General features: G+C 43.6%; 2 protein-coding genes across 6 annotated transcripts in view; one reads left to right on the forward strand and one right to left on the reverse strand.

Moving 5' to 3' along the window:
* The first annotated feature begins 1,513 nt into the window (after positions 1 to 1,513).
* Positions 1,514 to 19,798, forward strand: part of LOC116943676 (polycystin-1-like protein 2) — a 143,908-nt gene continuing 125,623 nt past the window's right edge. Inside the window, exon 1 of one of the 2 annotated variants that reach the window (XM_076067884.1) lies at positions 1,514 to 1,995. The gene's annotated coding sequence lies outside the window, so the exon portion shown is untranslated. The remainder of the gene's footprint in view (positions 1,996 to 19,798) is intronic. The other variant, XM_076067883.1, reaches the window with a different exon arrangement.
* Positions 3,203 to 19,798, reverse strand: part of MID1 (midline 1) — a 59,719-nt gene continuing 43,123 nt past the window's right edge. For 3 of the 4 annotated variants that reach the window (XM_076067885.1, XM_076067886.1, XM_076067887.1), the window contains 2 exons: positions 19,289 to 19,493; positions 3,203 to 10,685 (listed from right to left, as the gene is read on the reverse strand). In XM_076067885.1, the coding sequence (XP_075924000.1) occupies positions 10,334 to 10,685; positions 19,289 to 19,493 (557 nt within the window). In that variant the 3' untranslated portion in view covers positions 3,203 to 10,333. The remainder of the gene's footprint in view (positions 10,686 to 19,288; positions 19,494 to 19,798) is intronic. The other variant, XR_012942195.1, reaches the window with a different exon arrangement.

Here is a 19,798-nt window from a genome sequence, read left to right on the forward strand (position 1 = left end):
TGGCTCATTGAACCATCATGTCTCCTTTTAATTAAGACATCCAGAAAGGGTAGTTTGCCATCTTTTTCGACCTCCATGGTAAATCTGATGGCTGGGTGTATGGAATTGATGTGGTCGCGGAATTGGTCTAGAGCAGGCTGGCCATGTGGCCAGATGACAAAGGTGTCATCAACGTACCTCTTCCATAAGGTCGGGCGTAGAGTGGCAGTCTGGATGGCGTCAGTTTCAAATTTTTCCATGAATACGTTGGCTACAACCGGAGATAGGGGGGAGCCCATTGGGGTGCCCTCAGTTTGTTTATAGAAAGTTCCATTCCAGGTGAAGTATGTGTTGGTTAAGCAATGTCTCACCAGGGGGGGTACATCAGTATGCAGTCCTTGATGAACCAGGTCTTCAATGATAGCGATGGTGTCAGGTACCGGGACTTTGGTGAACAAGGACACCACATCAAAACTGACAAGCAGGTCGTTTGGGGACAGGGAAATGTCTTTGATTGTCGATACCAGGTGAGTAGAATTTAGTACTGCAGAGGTGGTTTTTCCAGTGAAAGGTCGCAGTATATCAGCCAGAAAACGTGCCAGTTTGTAGGTGGGGGAGCTGATAGTAGAGACGATGGGACGAAGGGGTGTATCTTCTTTGTGTATCTTTGGAAGGCCATATAATCTTGGTGGTCTGGCAGCAGAGGGTTTCAACGAGAACTGTTTGTTCTCATCAATTAATGCTGTTGAATCAGAGATAATTTTGTTCGTTTTGGTGACCAGGCTGTTGGTGGGATCTCAATGGGCTCCCCCCTATCTCCGGTTGTAGCCAACGTATTTATGGAAAAATTTGAAACTGACGCCATCCAGACTGCCACTCTACGCACGACCTTATGGAAGAGGTACGTTGATGACACCTTTGTCATCTGGCCACATGGCCAGCCTGCTCTAGACCAATTCCGCGACCACATCAATTCCATACACCCAGCCATCAGATTTACCATGGAGGTCGAAAAAGATGGCAAACTACCCTTTCTGGATGTCTTAATTAAAAGGAGACATGATGGTTCAATGAGCCACTCTGTCTACAGGAAAGCTACCCATACAGATGCTTACTTGAAACCGGATTCCCACCACCATCCATCCCAGAAGAACTGCCTCATCAAGACTCTATACCATAGAGCCCAATGCATTTCCGACCAGGAACACATTACCAGTGAACTCAAGCACGTACACCAGGCTCTCAGGGCTAATGGCTACTCCGACTACACAATCCGCAAAGCCATCACTCCAGTCATGAAGAAGGATCCTCTTGTGGAGCCACTCAAAACCATCACCTTACCCTACATTGCAGGGGTCACTAAAAAGATCTCCAAAATCCTGAATAAACACAAGATCCAGGTCCGATTCAACACAGTACACAAAATCCGTGATTTAGTTCCATCTGTAAAAGATGCTCTTCCAGACATACAGTACCCGGGCGTTTACAAACTAAAGTGCCTCTGTGGTAGTAGCTACATTGGAGAAACCAAAAGACATATCTCGGACTGCATCCGCGAACATAAAGCAGACTTGAAACACGGTAAGACGAACTCCTCTGCCGTGGCAGATCACTGTTACAATTCAGTGGGCTCACATGACATTGACTTCTCCAAGACGGAGGTTCTTTGCAAACCAACTGGCTACCATGAGAGATTCGTTCATGAGGCCATTCACATATACAAGCACAGAGACAATTTCAACCGAGAAGATGGATTCAGGCTTAGTAACCACTGGAAAGATGTGTTAAATCATTTCTGTTCTTAATTAATTGTAATTTTACGATGACCTTCAGACCGCAGCTCTTTCGCCAGCATTGCCTCTTAATACCTCTCACACCACGGTTAATGGTATGGTTTACAACATGGAGTATACTAGGGCTTCGCAGCTGTCTCTCTCCCCCTCCTCTGTTCCGACCATGGACGAACTCGTCCGTCTGAACGGGGCCCGTAGCTATCCGTGGTACGGAAATTTGAGGGTAAGAATCCACCCATTTTTTCGCCATATAGCATTGTGATATATAACGACTTATGGTTGGTAGCTTAGCTGATTGGAGAATATAGAGTTTATTGATAACATGAAGGTAATTTATATTTTAATTTTTATTGGTTCACTATATAGTACTGTGAATAGCTCAGATGTGTAGTCATTTCTGTGACCAGTCACTAGCAAATCACCCAGTTATTTCAATGCTAAATTCGCCTAGTTATTCCAATGCTAAATTCTCCTGTTTGATTTGTACTAAGTGCCTCGGTGAATGTGTATGCTCTGACTTCAACGTAACTATTTCTGTAGCAGTTACAAGCGAATCACTCAGCCATTTCAATGCTAAATTCTATGCTAATCCCATTGTCAAGGGGTGCCTCTGCGGATGTGTATGCCTTAACTTAGCTATTTCAATGCTAAATTCTATGCTAATTCCTTTTAACAATGGGTGCCTCTGCGGATGTGTATGCTTTAACTTTTAACATAGCTATTTCTGTGACCAGTCACAAGCTAATCATTCAGCCATTTCAATGCTAAATTTTATGCTAATTCCTTCGTCAAGGCTCTTTGTTCCTCTCACACAGCTTAAAAGCCGTGATCTGAACGTGGCTCTCTCACTCCAGCACTGTCCTACCAGACAGTCTCGCCCCCTTCACCTGATAAAGGCCGCTTGTGTTGTGGCCGAAACGTCGTGAGAATATTATCGTGTTATTTTATTTTATCAATTTATTATTTTATTCTCATTCTACGTGACTTTACCGAAAGAACCAAAGAAGATGAATCATTGCAGTCACGAAAGCTTTAAATCGAAATTGTATTGTTTTATATTTTTATTATTTTGTTTCCGTTCTACGTGACTTTACCCAAAGAACCAAGAATATGAATCCCTGCAGTCACGAAAGCTTTAAATCTAAAATAATATATGATTGTTATAATTGTAATCTCCATTTTGCTCCGTTCTACTACAAAGTTTCAAGTATGTTTTATGGTTATTATTACTTTTAATATTTTATAATTATAAGATAATTTCAATATAATATTCTGAACATCTGCAGTTTTAGTTAGACGTTGAATATTTTCAAGTGAATTTTATGCTAAATTTAAGCTTTCCAACGCCTCCTTTTTAATACGTGTTTTCTCCTAAAATATCAGAGTGCAGCGCACACATTAAATACACACTACAATGACAATAGTTTAAAGCGATTTGAAGCATGTTTTATTTTCAAAATGGAAATATGGTTGGGGGGGGGGGGGCAGAGCTTTGTGACGTCATATTTGAAGGGGGAGTGACTTTTTGTGACGCCGTGTGACGGGGGGGGGTCAAATATCGTCCAAAATCGCGTGATGTCATTTATGGACAGCCCCGAAACACAGACACGGAGACACAGACAGACACACAAGAAGAGAGAGACAACAGAGACACACAGATAGAGACATGTCTGTCTGTGTGTCTTCGTGTCTGTGTTTTGTCTCTCTCAAATTTAGTTCGACATGATGACGGTTACTTGCGTTGCAATCGAAACGTCGTTATTCTATTATTTAATTAATTTCCTTTCTACGTGACTTTACCGAAAGAGCCAAAGAGTAATTCCTGCAGTCACGAAAGCTTCAAATCAAGATCTGTATCTTGTGTATGTCATACCCACAGTTACCTATTGTGATCAACTGAGCTGTGGTAATGATTTGCAAATTGAAGAAATTGTTTCTTTTACAATTATCCTGATTTAGATTGGGGGAGGGGGGAGCACATTGGTCACATGTTAAACGGACAGAACATATTCCATGAGAAATGTATCAATCCAAATTCTGACATTGCACCTGTTCACCGACGTTTTCGTATCATGGACACATGGGGAATGTTGGGTTTTATTGCGCCTCATCTATTCAGGATATTCAGGTGTATCAGTGTACACCTGAATTCCTATGGCCAAATCACCCGGAATGCACCCGATAGTGTTGGATCTCAGAAGCTAATCAGGCGTCTGGGTAGTGCATGGTTGGGCGACCATCATCTGCAAACGACGGGTACAATATGCGTCATGTGCGGTTGAAGGCAGCAAATTTTTCATTCTGCACTTCCATCTTCACAAACCCACAATTTCCAGCATGGTGGAGTATGGTTCAATAACCCCCACGGCCTGCCTGCGTCGGGAGGCCATGATCCAGAAGTGGATTGACACGAATTATTGGTCCAGTATTACTAGATTTAAGTGTTAAAGAAAATATATCTGCTAAACGGTAAAACTACTTTCTGCAATACGATTATTTTGTGATGAGATACTTATTTTGTGTTGGTGTAAATCTTTAATTCAGAATAACTTCAGTATGAGAGTGCACCCATATATTGCTACATTTACAATATATTTAATTGTTACGAAACAATATACAAACTGCGATCAGAAGCGTCAATGTAGTCTTTAGTGCAATTTCACATTAGATATTATGACAAATTCATAGATTATACAAATTGAACAGAACCTAAATTTTGATTTAAAGCTTTCGTGACTGCAGTAATTCATATTCTTCGTTTTTTCGGTAAAGTCACGTTGAAGAGAAACAACAAAATATATATAAAACAATAAAAAATTCTCACGACGTTTCGACCATAACTCAAACGGTCATCATCACACCTGATGATGACCGTTTGAGTTGATGATGACCGTTTGAGTTATGGTCGAAACGTCGTGAGAATTTTTTATTGTTTTATATATATTTTATATATATTATTTTGTTGTTTCTCTTCAACGTGACTTTACCGAAAAAACTAAGAATATGAACAGAACCTCTTTGCCTAAATAAAGAATCCAAATGCCCTTTTAAAATACGTGTATAGCATTGAGTGTCAGCCCTCGGATTGCCACCTCTTGAGGTACAAAACACCAGTATGTATGGGAAGAATACTATCTCAATACCAGCAGAGGGTATAGCTAAATGTGTAAATTATTATATTATCTGGCTGCTATAAATTTATATGCGATAAGCCACTTTGTTGAGCTATCATGTGTGGCCATGTCGCCTCTGAAAAGAACCAATAGCTAAGTGGACTTTACCTGGTTAAATGAAAATAGTTTCGTTTTAGTTTACCTATTTGTTTTTAGTGATTTGCTTACCTTTCCTATACTTTGCACTCCAATAGTTTTTTGTATTGTTGTAAATTTCTGACCCACCCCTACTGGATATCTGTGAAAAAGAGCTTCATAGCTCATCGGATTTCTCCAGGATAAATAAAGATTATGATTTTGAAATGCATCGTCTTGAGTGGTATATTATTATTCAATTGAATAAACCTGGGAATTTTTTTGTCCTGGGAAGATGTACAGATTTCCCAGGACAGTCGTCTCAAAAAGAGGATGAATTCTGGAAAACCAGGACAGGTGGCAATCCTAGTCAGTCCCTTAGTGTGCAAATCCACCATTGCTTTAAACCAAAATTTCATATTTTAAACTTTAATGTACAGAGCAACTCTATCTTCGTAATATAAACTTGGCTTATAAACTTTGGTCTATTGGCAGGACTCCAGTCTTGCTTGTCATGTTCCATCCATTCCCATACAAGCTGGATACATTCATCTGTATTATGGCTGACAACGTCGGCTCACTGGGGTGTGCTCCAAGGACCCAAGTATGAGAACCACAGCTCTGTTGTAGCAAAACTCATAACATTCATCAAACCCTGGTGATAATGCGTCTATTTCCCCCACTTCAATCTTACGTATGTGTTAAGCATTACAGTGCTTCATAATTAAAAGTGACAGTGGCATTACTCTACGAGTAAATCATTATTACATTTATGCAAGTGAATCTTATGCTAAAATATAAGTGATCACATAATGATACATTATACTCATACTCTACTAAAACTAAATAGGAACTATTGTATTTTTGCGATATTACTACAATTATTTGAATGACACCACATTTTACTTACTGTTGCCATAGTGAAGCACATTTTATGCAAAAACATATTCCTGTTAAATTACAAAAGTGACCTTCATTACATTTCATAAATATACAAATAATACAATCCGTTCCATATATCTAATTAAGATCAATATCCATAGCTTAAATTGCACTCCAGAAATTTCAAATCAATCAACGAATATTATATTTCTATCCTGCATCTTGTCACCAGTACCCGTTTGGTGGGTGTGGTTGCTTGGTTTCTGCAAGGACTGGTATGGGGGACAAAATCCAGCAAGGGACCACGGAACTCGGAAACACATGCTTGGGCCCTGAGATGCAGAAAATATCCTTATAAACGATGTTTTAATACAATATCATGACTAATGAGGGGGGGGGGCAGTGGTTAGCACACCGTTTCATGAACCCCGTTACCAGAGTTAATTTTAGAATCGAACATCCCACCCTCCCTTCACTAACTCACACTAAACGTCGTGGTGGAGCATGGCCAAATAATTCCCATGACCGGTATGATGTGGGAAGGCCTTCATCCAACAGTGGATTGACAAAGGATTGTAATTGTTTGTTTTTGCCACGACCATTGTATGGCAGTACTATGCTGTTGCACATGTCCACACACCACCAAGTTCATGCACTCAGATTTAAATTCGTGAATGTTATTATCGAGAAGTGCATCATCTATAGTAAATTTGATGTTTTCTAACATTAACAATCGTTTATTTTAAAGTGTCATGTTATATTTAACAAAAATTGTGATGGAGCCAATGTAATGCGAACTACACGACAGAAACTACAAATACAAATAAAGCACATGTCACGAATTGGGCATTGAAAATTGCCACGTCACGGTGCAAGAGCGTGGAAAAGCTGTCAAGGCCATGCATGCATTCAGGCGTTATACAGTACTTGAGAGTGGCCCCTGACCAACACTGATGTGGTTCCTGCACCCATCCACCTACATTATTTAAACCCTCTAGCTACTTTCCGAGATGTGCCCTTTTGGACTTTTTCTTTCATATCCTGGCACTCACAACATCCACACCATCTGTCAACAGATCGGCACCCCGAGACACCAGCGATAGCTGCCGAGATAAAAAAATGTAACACGCATCTTTGTTAAGTTTATGTTTTATGTACGGTGCGCTTTTCCCCACGAGTCAAAATTAATCTAACAAACAGCGATAAGTATGTTGTCCTCAGGCTGTGTAATTTTTCAAGAGACAATGAATGATAACATTCATGGCCGTCTTTGCATCTGTCCTTTGTTTTAAAATGTTTCCAGATGCAACAAGACAAAGTTTAAATGTGGGTACAGATTGTAAATGTTTTAATGCCACGCCTGCGATGAGGTACAGCATTAATCTTTTAGTACGACTGAAAATTAACCTTGGGTTGTTACATTGAAGGGCATTGCATTATCCATGGCCTACTCTGGGTGTGGCTTTTAGTTTTCAAGTTTAGTTTTCCAAATGCATTCCAACCTGCTCTCGCCAACCTAATTTCATTATTTGTATCCCTGCCGACCACCAATAAGTGCACATATTCTGTGTCCCTCCAGCAGATAATTTCATTTCAATATTTAATCAATGTATATTACCTGCTATGACATGCATCATATACATGGACACTGAAGAATAAGTACACTGAGAGACAGGATTGCATGGATCAGAGAACAAATACAAGTTATAAGCTTTATGTTGGCCGTTAAGAAAAGTGGCCTTGGGTGGGACACATGACTCAATGGTGGTCAATATTAAGGAGTGGCAGAAAAAGGAGGGAACACCCCCGAGATGGCGTCCACCACGGAGATGGAGTGATGAGATCAGCTCATGTCCTGGAGTTACATGGATTGTTGCATTGCGAGACCACAAGGGATGGTGACAGCTTTCATCCAGCGTTGGATATTAGTTCATGGCTGTTGATGATGATGACCCTCTGTGCAATATGGTCACTCAATTCTCCCATGCATTTTGTGAATACATAGACTCCGAGTGTATGCCCGCCTTGTGCATCAATCCACTGATATAGGCCAACTCTCTTGACATGTTGTTGGCAATGAAAGAAGGTATAGACCCAATGTTATCTCTTGTAGTGAGATAGTGATGCATAGATGCTTGATTGGGGCAACTTTATTCGTGGAATTGCAAAAAATAAAATATTTACTTCTTAAATATAGATTTTAACTGCACGGTCCATGTGTCTATTGATCCCAAATTGTAGTAATTAGCCAGAGGTAGACGGAAATGTTATTTTGAGTAAGCATGGGTTTGTGTGGATCGTAACTGCATAATTCACTTGTACAGGTTGTGTCCTGGTTTTAAAATATGCGTTTCACCTAAAGAGTATGGCACTCCATGAATCAAATTAGTGGTGTGGTCACGTGACTGCTTGGAGCCCTGTGGAAAGCACTGCACAAACAAAATGTTATTCACCCGACAGTATTTGTTTTCGACTTACAAATGCACAACGGGGATCGACTAGGATTGCTGTAATAACTTTTCACAACAACACTTTTAAATATCACGAAATGTTGATTATTGCAACAACTTTGTAATTTGTATCGCCTTGTTTTTGTATATTGATGCATTTGAAGCTCGAATGAAGATTGCTTAAAAGTTATTCGAATGCAGTTCGCTGAACATATGCCTGCAATGAGTCTTATAATCATTGTAACTTAACAATTACTAACATTTTGTCAGAAAATTCAATACTGAACAAAATAGAATGAGCAACAATAATATGGTTATGATGATATTTAGAAAAAAGGACAATACGATTAGTGTAGATCTCATATTGTACAATATATCATCGTTTCGCCACACTGTGGCAATCCTACTCATAGTACATGAAGTCATCGTAGCTTCCTGGGTGTGTTGATCTATGGAATGATAAGCACCCAGACATTATAATTTGTGCCTTAACATTCTGTTCATCAATTAATAATCTGAACTTGTCTCCTCAGACTTTAATATCCAAGGCTCGAAGTGTATTGCATGGAGAAATTTGAGCTATACGCTGCCACTGCAAACACATTCAATATTAACTCTATATTGAATATTACATATCTCCATTGCTCTATTGCTACAATGTGCCAACTCACAGTTACAGTTGTCTTTAATCGCACATATCCATTGCAAATGAGTCCTGTTGCCTCAGTTGGCTCTCACCAGCTTATAAATAAAGGTCTAATATAATTCACAATTATGATACCAAACAAAGCCACATTCTACGAATTTTCTCCTCGCAGAGTAAAACCACGAATGTCATTGGGGTTGTTGGATAAATACTTATGTTTGTACGCAGTCTGTGCATGACGACATTTCTTTTCAACATCGTTATTGGAGCGGCGTGTGACATGTCGGGCTCCCGTTGGCTGCGATGCAGTTTGCCAGTTGAGTAGATTCAATCCTCGTTTCGACCAACAATTCCACACGTGCGGTGATGTTTTCCCACGAGTAAAACAGAATTCTACGGCCTCATTTTATTATTCCAGAAACGTGCTTAATGTTTTGTTCAAGTGAACTCGTGGGTTTTTTGTTTGTTTACCAATGTTAAAACATATATAAATGTCTATTTTATGTTGTCATCCAAGCTTGGCATTCAACCTTTGCATGCACGCCACTTTAGGTGTTCTTGACAGTGGTGGTCCCTTTTTAATCGTAAACGACTAAGTGGGCATGCAGCTGAATTGGTGAAGCATATCCATCGTTGTTGATAAACAGGTCAGGCAGCTGAACGGTTGAACAGTGATGCATCCAGGGATAACATACAGATGTCAAAGCTCTTCATTCTTGAAAGTTCGGAATGGTTGTGTCTGTTCCACAAGCTAGGAATGTGTGCTAAACTTGTCCGTCTGATGCTCTTGGGGAGAGTGGCTGTGGACACACCGGTGTGCTCTACAAGTAACGAATTGGCATGTTCTGCTTATGTGACAAACCTTAATAATTGTCTGTGTTGGGTGGTGGTGGGTTTCACGACATTTCTTTAATTATTTACACAATCTAATCCAAAAAACCTGTATTATGAACTATTAAACTATTTCATTTTTTTCCAGGTAAGGCCCACTGAGCTATGCTCTTTTTTCAGAAGCGACCTGGCCACAAATCATAGCTCAACGAAGTGGCTTATCACGTGGAAATTTATAGTAGCCAAACACTCTAAACGCATGTTGATTCTAAATCTGGAAGGAAAACTGGAGGACGCGGAGAAAAATTCACACGAGCACGGGGAGCACATGCAAACTCCAAATATACAGGCATCAGGGTTGGGTTCGAACCCACGACCTCCTGCATACCAGGCGAGGTAGTTAACATCTCGCCACCGTGAGCTTGCCGAGCAACGATGGCGATGGCGTGGTGGATGGCCGCTCGACCGGCGTCTGGTCTTGGAGGGTAGCGGCCCAGGCCACACTCACTCGGGCATCTGGTCATCCTGGTCGATGTAGTCGGGTACAGGAAGGCCGGTGAGCACGCTCATGGAGCGGTTCCACACGGCAAAGGTCGGCAGCACGGGCTCCACGAAGGAGATGGAGAGCGAGTGCAGGTGCTGCGCCGTGGCCGCATCGTAGAACGATAGCAGGCAGCCGTCGTAGTCGAGCAGCACGCCCAGGCGCCGGAGGTGGGCTCGGGGTTCGAGCGCCGCCTCCTTGCCGTTGCCGCGCACCGCCCAGGAGTTGTTACAGCGGCCCAGCACCCAGGACGAAGGGTTCTTGCCCATCCACTCGTGCTTGGGAGTGCTGTGGTAAGTGATGCCCACCGCGAACCTGCACAAGCCATGTTGTCGGGTGGAGGGTGGGAGAATGAGCGGGGTCACGTGCCATTAGGTCAAGGGAGGACCATTAGTCTTGGTGCAGCGTACCCACGGGAGGTGGTACACTGCTGTTAACCGGTGCTTTGCAGGGTAGGGTTTGTGGATTCAGAAGTAAATCTCTAAAACTTCCCGACATCTAAATATATTTAAATAAATAATTCGATGTTTATTTTCTCTGCCAAATATCCATGACATACTGTACTGTATCAATTTTCAGGGTCTCGAGAGGAGGGGGGCAATAACCACCCATTGCCCCAGGCATTTGACAAATGGATGTTTGACCTTGTGCCTGATGATTTTTAGCGTTTTCCGTTGATGCGTGGCGTTTTCTGGCTGCTCCGATTTGCTTCCACATGCAAGCCATTTAAGGAATTGGTCAAACATCCCAGTGCATTAAACTTCTTTAAAAGTCTTGAGACTCATTGAGGCTTCACTCGCAAAAGAAATCACGTTATTTTACTTGCTCTTCACGCAACAACACCACACGTGTAGAAGTTAGGATATTGATACAATGCTGTAGCCTGTGCATTTGCTAAGGTGTACACATTGTATGGTTATTCAATGAAGGTAAATTGGATTCATATTCTTGGTTCTTTCTGTAAAGTCACGTAGAAGGGAAACAATAAAATAATAAAAACAAATATATAAAACAATAAAATTCTCACGACGTTTCGACTACAACACAAGCAATCATCATCAGGTGTGAAAACCACAACAAGAAAATTTAGAAAAAAGTGGCGGTTATTTTTAACGTTAGCACCACAGAGAGATATTTGACAGTTTGTTCAGATGGGCGAGTCAAATCTATCTCCGTGGTGCTGACGTTAAAAATAACCGCAACTTTTTCAAATTTTTCTTGTTGTGGTTTTCACACCTGATGATGATTGCTTGTGTTGCAGTCGAAACGTCGTGAGAATTTTATTGTTTTATATATTTATTATTTTATTGTTTCCCTTCTACGTGACTTTACCGAAAGAACCAAGAATATGAATCCCTGCAGTCACGAAAGCTTTAAATAAAAATGTAAATTGGATTACTGTATATTTGATTCAAGATAATCTGGAAAATGTAGGATTTTGAAAATAAAATTGCAGATTTTTTTTGGATAGTCCCATCATGGTAAGTAGTAGTAGAACATAATTTTTAACCAAGAAACATTCCATTTAATATAGACCCAAGCAAGAAACACAAATGTATTCAGCCCATCGCTCGGCTACACGGATGCGTGCATATGAAAGATAAAATCTGACTGAGTTGTTCTTTGGAGCGAGGCTGTGCTGGAGAGGGCTCTGCCAAGTCATATTAACAAATGGACAAGCTGCATTAATCAGCCCGAGGGCTGAGAAGTGTGATGACAATACGCCTCCCTCGTACCACCGGTGTGGACACTTTAGTCCTGCAGGTCAACCCTCACGCTACTTTGTGAAATTCTATGGGTGTTGTGGTAGTCATCCTCTTGGTGTTATCTCCTTTGGCTGCCACTCTTTTCCCCATTAACATGCATTGCCAATTATCCCTTCAAGCGGTGTATCCTGCCCAAACCCACTGACATTTTTAACAGCCAACATGACGTCCCTGATGTGTGTTTGTTCACCGGTTCATGCATTCCTCATTGTGTCTCTCAGTGTAGTTCTGATTATCCATCTCTTCATGCTTCCTTTCAGCTTTGTTTATTTTTTTGTCAGTGTCCAAGTGTCTGATGCATTCGCACACAGCCGACAATATCCAGTGACTGAATACTTTCAGCTTAAGGCACAATGGGTGTGCTGCTTTTCCATATCAAGATCAGTATTCAAAATGGACTCCACCATGCTTTTATTTGCCTCTATGCTCCTATTACATTTAAATATATAATTATTGATTTGAAGCTTTCGTGACTGCAGGAATTCATATTCTTTGTTTCTTTTGGTAAAGTCACGTAGAAAAATAATAGTAGATAACGACGTTTCGATCATCACCTAACAAACTCGTATTGTTTTATTTAGTTGCAAATGCAACGATTATCCACACAAACGAAGACAATTTACACCTCACCTCTCAAACTATTTTATTTTTATTTTACCAGGTTAAGCCCACTGAGCTCTATGGTTCTTTTTCAGAAGCGACCTGGCAATCAGAAATGATAGCTAAACGAAGTCGCTTATTACATAGATATTTTTCACAGCCAAATACTTCAAACGCATGTTTATAATTTTGAAGGGAAAAACCGGGGGAAAAATACACGTGACCACAGGGAAAACATGCAAACTCCAAATATACAACAGGCACCCTGTGTAATGGCCTCCTGGATTCAGCACGGCTCTCTCTCTGACGTACGCTGTGCACGCCGAACCCCATTCACGTGGCAGTGAGGCTCCACTCCGCACTGTGCATCGTGAGGTCGCTGGCACAGTGACGTCACGAGAGCACTGTGTGCCAGTGCTCGCGACCTTGGCTTTTTTCATTAACGAAGCCTCCTTCTCTCACGATGAAGAGCTACAAAAAGTATTACATTTATTTTCAGTGCCTATCTGCAAACATGAGGAGCCGCCCATAAGTGGCAGCAAAGTCGTCTATTATGCGTGTTTATGCGCGGGTGATTTGCCACAAGGTGGTCTAACAGAAATGCCAAATTCATCCTTTTCACGTCTTGGCAGATAAAAAGGAGTCATATCTAGGTTGCCTTTTTGCCAGTATCAAAGTATGAAAAATAAGAATACGTTTTACCCTTTCTGGCAATGAAACAGGTGTTAAGATGTTCAGACACCAAATAGATACCCTTTGCAAGGAATAAAGTCTGCATTAACCACATGTATGTGAATAGTAAAACCTATTCTTATTTTTCATATAAAGGAGTCACCTGGACGTCGTGGAAAATGTATCCTATCCGCATATATCCATAAATTAATATATGCCTATCTGACGTTATTTTCATGAACAGGGATAATATGATTAACTCTGCATGAATACTCCCGAGAGTATAATTGTATATTTAAAAGTTGGTAGGATCCAGTTCACTGCTGGCTAGCAAGCTCACCGATAACCTGAAGGAAATTTCTCAAAAGTGAATTTAACAATTAGATATCTCTTGCATGAAACTGCAAATTAGCTTTTTCAGGAAAACGTCCAGCCAAGTCAGAATAAAATCCACGAATTCAGAATAAGTGTGTCACCTGATCCAGCTTCTTAAAGAGATGTCATGACAGCACAATAACAATTAGAATTAAACTAGAAACTAACCATTACAGATGAGTAAATCATATTCTATAATAACATGCAATTATATTCTAATTTATCCGTGCCAATTATGAACATTCTGTACATTACTCTTTGGTTCTTTCGGTAAAGTCACGTAGAAAGAAAATAAATGAAATAATAATAGAATACACCATTTCGATTGCAACACAAGCAATCGTCATGAGGTACGAGTGAATGAGAAAATAAACATCTAACACAACAGCCAACATCCCACCTGGCTGATTATGTTCTTCCAACGAATGCTAAACACACACAGAGACAACAACCACCATTCGCCACTAAGTGGCGGTGACGTCACCAGGATGCGTGTGCCAGGCACACACATCGACTGACACACGCACATAGAGCCACACACACACATCGACTTACACACATACATGTCAACTTACACACACACATAGCGACTCACACAACAACAACCGCCATTCACCACTAAGTGGCGGTGACGTCACCACGACGCTTGTGCCAGGCCATGTGCACCTTGAGGCCACGTGAAGTGTCGAATGCCCGCGGGCAGGAGGTCACGGGCAGACCCAGGTGCCACGGGTCGACTGACTGAGATGACTGGCTGGTGCACCACCTGTGCCCCCTACTGTGCCAACCTGCTGTGCTTTAGCCACCCGGCGCTCCGCTCGTTGTTGTGAGCGTCGCTCCTCTGCCCTCCGTTGTTGTTGGAGGGCGACGGCCTCCAAATGCCCAGTAGCGTCCTTCACGAGCCTCTTCCACAGAGGCCGATCTTGACACCGCTGGTACCAGTCATCAGAAAGTCCACTCAGCTCCACATCCTCCTGTACCACATCACTCCATCTCTTCTTTAGCCCGTGCCGCGGCCGTTTTGCCCCCTCGATCCGGCCGAACAAAAGCTGTTTAGGCATGCAGTGGCTGGGCATGTGGGCTACACGACACAGCCAACGCAGCCTTGCCTACCGGAGGAGCTCACCGATGGGACTTTGTCCAGATCTTTCAAGGATTTGTGAGCTCCTCACACAATCCAGCCTGGTTAAACCCAGGATGGATCGTAGGCAGACCAGCCTAAATGTTTCTAACCGGCGAAGGTGTTTCATTAGGGGGGTCCAAGTTTTGCAAATGTAGACAAGGGAGGGAATGACTGTGGCCCAGAAGACCTGAAACTTCGTGTGGAGCGAGAGACCAGTTAGCTTCCACACAGCGTTACGCAACCGATGAAAAGGAGCCAGTCATGAGCACACTGCCAAGGTACGGTAAACTCTCCACTCTTTCCACAACTGCCCTACCAATTGGGAGTTGTGGGGGTGGAGTGTCTGATGGTACAAAATACCCAGGCAGGTGCTTAGTTTTGGTGGGGCTGATGGTAAGGCCCCACCTCTTTGTGGCAAGCTCCAGGTTCAGCAGCAGCGCCTCCAACTCCTCCTCTGAGTGAGCAGCAATTACCAGATCATCGGCATACATAACGTGTTCTTTGGTTCTTTCGGTAAAGTCGCGTAGAATGAGAATAAAATAATAAAATAACACAATAAAATTCTCATGACGTTTCGGCCACAATGCAAGCGGCCGTCTTCAGGTGAAAGGTACAGAACTGTCGGGACGACAGAGCTTCAATGAACGATGTTAAGATTCGTAGCGACTTTTAAGCTGGTTGGGAGAAGTGAGGCACCTTGACAAAGGGGTTTACATATCAATAGCTGAAGGATTTGTCAAGGTGCCTCACTTCTCCCAACCAGCTTAAAAGTCGCTACGAATCTTAACATCGTTCATTGAAGCTCTGTCGTCCCGACAGTTCTGTACCTTTCACCTGAAGACGGCCGCTTGCGTTGTGGCCGAAATGTCGTGAGAATTTTATTGTGTTATTTTATTATTTTATTCTCATTCTACGTGACTTTACCGAAAGAACCAAAGAAGATGAATCCTTGCAGTCACGAAAGCTTCAAATCGAAAAATACATAACGTGGTTGATCAATAGGGAGCCATCCCTTGACCGCACCCATTGTGTATGTACCAGATGGAAATTCCTCCGGTACACTTATTGAAGGCTTAACGAACTACGTGGTCAAATTGTATGTTCAATAATGTGGGAGCCAGAGGACATCCCTGTCGCACTCCAAGGTGTACAGGGAATGGCTCTGACTCCCGGCCACGTAGTTTTACCCGGGCCCACTCACCATCATGAAAGTCCTTTATGATCGTGAGCAGAGGGTCAGGACTCCGAAAGCACGAAGAACAACCCAGAGCCCAGGCCTACTGATGGTATCATAGGTCTTGAACAGGTGAATAACGCAGAGATGTAGGTCTTGTTGGAATTCCCTATACCTCTGCTGTAGCAGAAGAACAGAAAATATGGCATCTGTGCAGGACTGCTCTTTCCTGAAACCGCATTGGGGCTCCACAAGCCTCTCCTCAGCGCGGCTAGCAAGGCGATCTGGAATAATCCTTGCCAGGACCTTTCCCGGCACTGAGGAGTGAGATGCCCCTGTAGTTATTAGTCTGTGCGGTGCCCCTTCTTAAAGAGGGGGACCACCACGGCATCCTTCCAATCCTGCAGAACTCGTCCAGTGGTCCAGACTGTTGTTATGATGTCATGTAAGGCAGTCTGTGCACAAACGCCACCCTCCCTCAGCATTTCGCTTGGGAGATCATCTCTGCCCGGTGCCTTTCCTGGTCTCAGACTCTGGATCGCCCTCAGTACTTCGTCCACAGACGACACCTCAGCCAGCCACTCACAGGGGGTAACTTCTTCCAATATTTGAGGCACCGCAGGGTCATCCCCACTTTGTCCCATGTTATTTTCCTTGGTGAGCAATTTCCCCTCCCCCAGGACCTCACATAAATGCTCAGAAAATCTACAAACCTGTTCCAGGGGGTCAGAGATTGGATCACCGTTCTTTCCCCTAATGATGGGAATAGGTGTGGTGCTGCAGGTTACTTTTTGATGGAGTTAAAGAGCGATTTGTGATCGCGGGCCACTGAGGCAGACTCCATCTCCTCAGCAACCCGCGACCACCACCCATCCTTGCAGCGCCTAACGACTCTCCGAACCTCCCAAGCGAAGGCTGCAATAAACCTCCTCATTCTCCGATGTGGGATGCTGTAGCCGATGAAAGTGGGCCTGTCGCTTTTTATCAGTCAGCTTGAACACCTTCTCTGTCAGCCAGTGTCTCTGGTGAGGTCTGGACCATGTACCCAAAGCAGCCATTGCAGCTGCATGAGCCACAGTCCTAAACCTCACCCATTTCCCCTCAACATTAGGAGTGGGGGAAGATGCCAACCCCAGGCACAAGCGATGATGAACTTCTCGCTTGCAACTTTCATCAGCTAGCTGAGACCATGCCACTAAGGGTTTGAATGAGGTCCTGGGTGTATACCCACCACCGGAGTGGAAGAATGGCAGGCGCATCTTACAGATGACAAGTCGATGGTCAGTGGGCAGATCAGCTCCACGGTCGGTCCTGGTGTCAAGGACATGCGCCCGAATCTGCTGTTCCGTCACTACGTAGACCAGCAGATGTTCCTGCTTGGACCCGGCATGCATCCATGATGTGGTGTGGATGTGCCAATGCCGGAACAGCGTGTTGGTAATTACAAGCCCATGGGCTGCACAAAAATCTAGCAGCCTCCTGCCGTTGTTATTGAGCTGATCTGGCCCATGCCTTTCAATTACTCCAGACCAGGTGCCAGCATCATGACCAACTCGGGCATTGAAGTCACCCAACAAGATGACTCTATCCCGAGGGGCCACTTTAGCTAGCACCTGTAACAGATGGTCATAGAAGGCATCTGACTCATCGGCCTTGCCTGCATCCCTCCACGGATGTCCGTCTTTAGTGGGGGCATCAGTAACCACGATCACCACTCCTTGCCTCTAGTTGATGGGAAGGCAAGCCCAAAGTAGCCTGGGGCTTGGAGCTTCCCACACCTCACCGCCACGCTCCCACGCCCCCTTCATTATTTATTCAGAAGAAGAGCCACACCCTGTTGTTTGGCAGTCTCCTGCCCCGAGTAGAGGACTGTCCACCCCTCATGGTGGCAGGAGCCAGAGCCGGTCCACCGGACCTCCTGAATACCACAGAGATCCAGGTGGTACCGGTCCAGCTCATGACAAAGGAGTGGCAGGCTCTCCTCCGCAGTAAGCGTTTTAATATTCCACGTGACCATATGCAGTGGTTTTTGTTGTTTCTGTAGGAGCCCCGAGGGTAAGGATTCAGTCTCCTGGCTCCGCCAAATGGGGTTTGGCCAGGAGACGTCATAGACGCCTGTCCCCCCGGGGCCTCCGGCACATGCTTAATATATGTTTTACCTCGTAGTTTAATGGTAGTTAATTGAAGGTGGAGTGGTTACCAGCCCCTCACACCCATCCAGAGCCCCCATTTGGCCGCTGTGGTGGCTACAAACGCCATGAGGGGAAAGGCCAATCTGAATTGGCCCTCCCCCCACGGCACTGCTCACGACAGCATTGCCTGTCCGGCACCACAAGGAGGTAGGGGGTTGTTTTGCCATAGAGACACACAGAGAGGGACACACACATAGACACACAGAAAGACAACACCTCAGTGTCGAGGCCATAAATAGAGAGGGGGGGTGGGGCAGGGGGGGGTGGGGTAGAAAACAATGAGAGAGTTGCATGGAATTCCTGCCCATAGCGGGCGGAGGAGCGACACTGGACTTCTAAACAAACAAGCACGGAGAGTTGTGTGGAATTCCAGCCCATAGAGGCCGGAGGAGAGACAATAGACTTACCAAACAAGCATGGAGAAAGCAAGTTGAGTAAAATTAGGAAGTGTAATGCAATGCAACAAGAGAGAGTCGGTTAACACACAGTAAACGCATAGCCTGGTTGATTACATTCTTCCAAAGATTACTAAATTAGAAGTTAAGTGTGAAACAAAAACGTAAACCAACACGGCAAATTCTCTCCACAGTCAACAAACCTACCTGGCTGACTACGTTCTTCCAAAGAATGCTCTGTGTGTGTGGCTGTATGTGTTTAGCATTCTTTGGAAGAACGTAATCAACCAGGTAGGATGTTGACTGTTTTGTTAGATGTTTGTTTTCTCATTAATTCGTACCTGATTATGGTTGCTTATGTTGCAATCGAAATGTCGTATTCTATTATTAAATTTATTTTCTTTCGACGTGACTTTACCGAAAGAACCAAAGAGTAATTCCTGCAGTCACGAAAGCTTCAAACCTAATTCTGTACATTGCTTATTATAACTCCTCAAGAATAAACTGGCCTATAGCAGGATGGCATTATGATGGTAACTGTACCTGAAACCAAGTGTTCGGTATGTTATTAACGTGAACTAACTACTATAGCATCGTTCGCTTGCACGTGCATCCACTCACCAGGTGCTGCCGTTGGTGAGCACCTCCCAGTAGTGGCGTCCGCTGTCGATGAGAACGTTCCCGGCCACGCCATAGCAGCTGTGCCCCCCGAAGCGCTCCGCCGTGTGGTTTTTCTTGGACGGCTCCTCGCGTTCCACCGTCAGGTTGTTGTTGCCGATTTTGAGCTTCTTGTGGGCCGAGCTGGGGTCCAGCTTAAACGGCTGGCCTGCGCGAGGGGGGACACCCACGCTGTGTCTGAGATGGTGCATCGCAAAACCCCGCGTTTGGTTCACAATCCTCAGAATCTTTATTGAGACTGGAGGAGGAATCCGATGAGCTATCAAATTCTCTTTCACAGATGTCTGGTACTTGGGTGGCTCAGCAAGTTAGAACAGCAACCAATACAAAAAAACTGGAGGGGTGCAAGATATAAAAAATGGTAAGCAAGTCACTAAATATAAATAAATATTTTGTTATCTTTTTTGCAGAGGTTTGCTCGCCTCTGAAAAGTAATTACCAACTATGTTAGCA

This window comes from Petromyzon marinus, chromosome 18 (genome assembly GCF_048934315.1).
Source record: "Petromyzon marinus isolate PM22_M1 ecotype Great Lakes invasive population chromosome 18, UKy_Petmar_22M1.pri1.0, whole genome shotgun sequence".
NCBI lineage: Eukaryota > Metazoa > Chordata > Hyperoartia > Petromyzontiformes > Petromyzontidae > Petromyzon > Petromyzon marinus.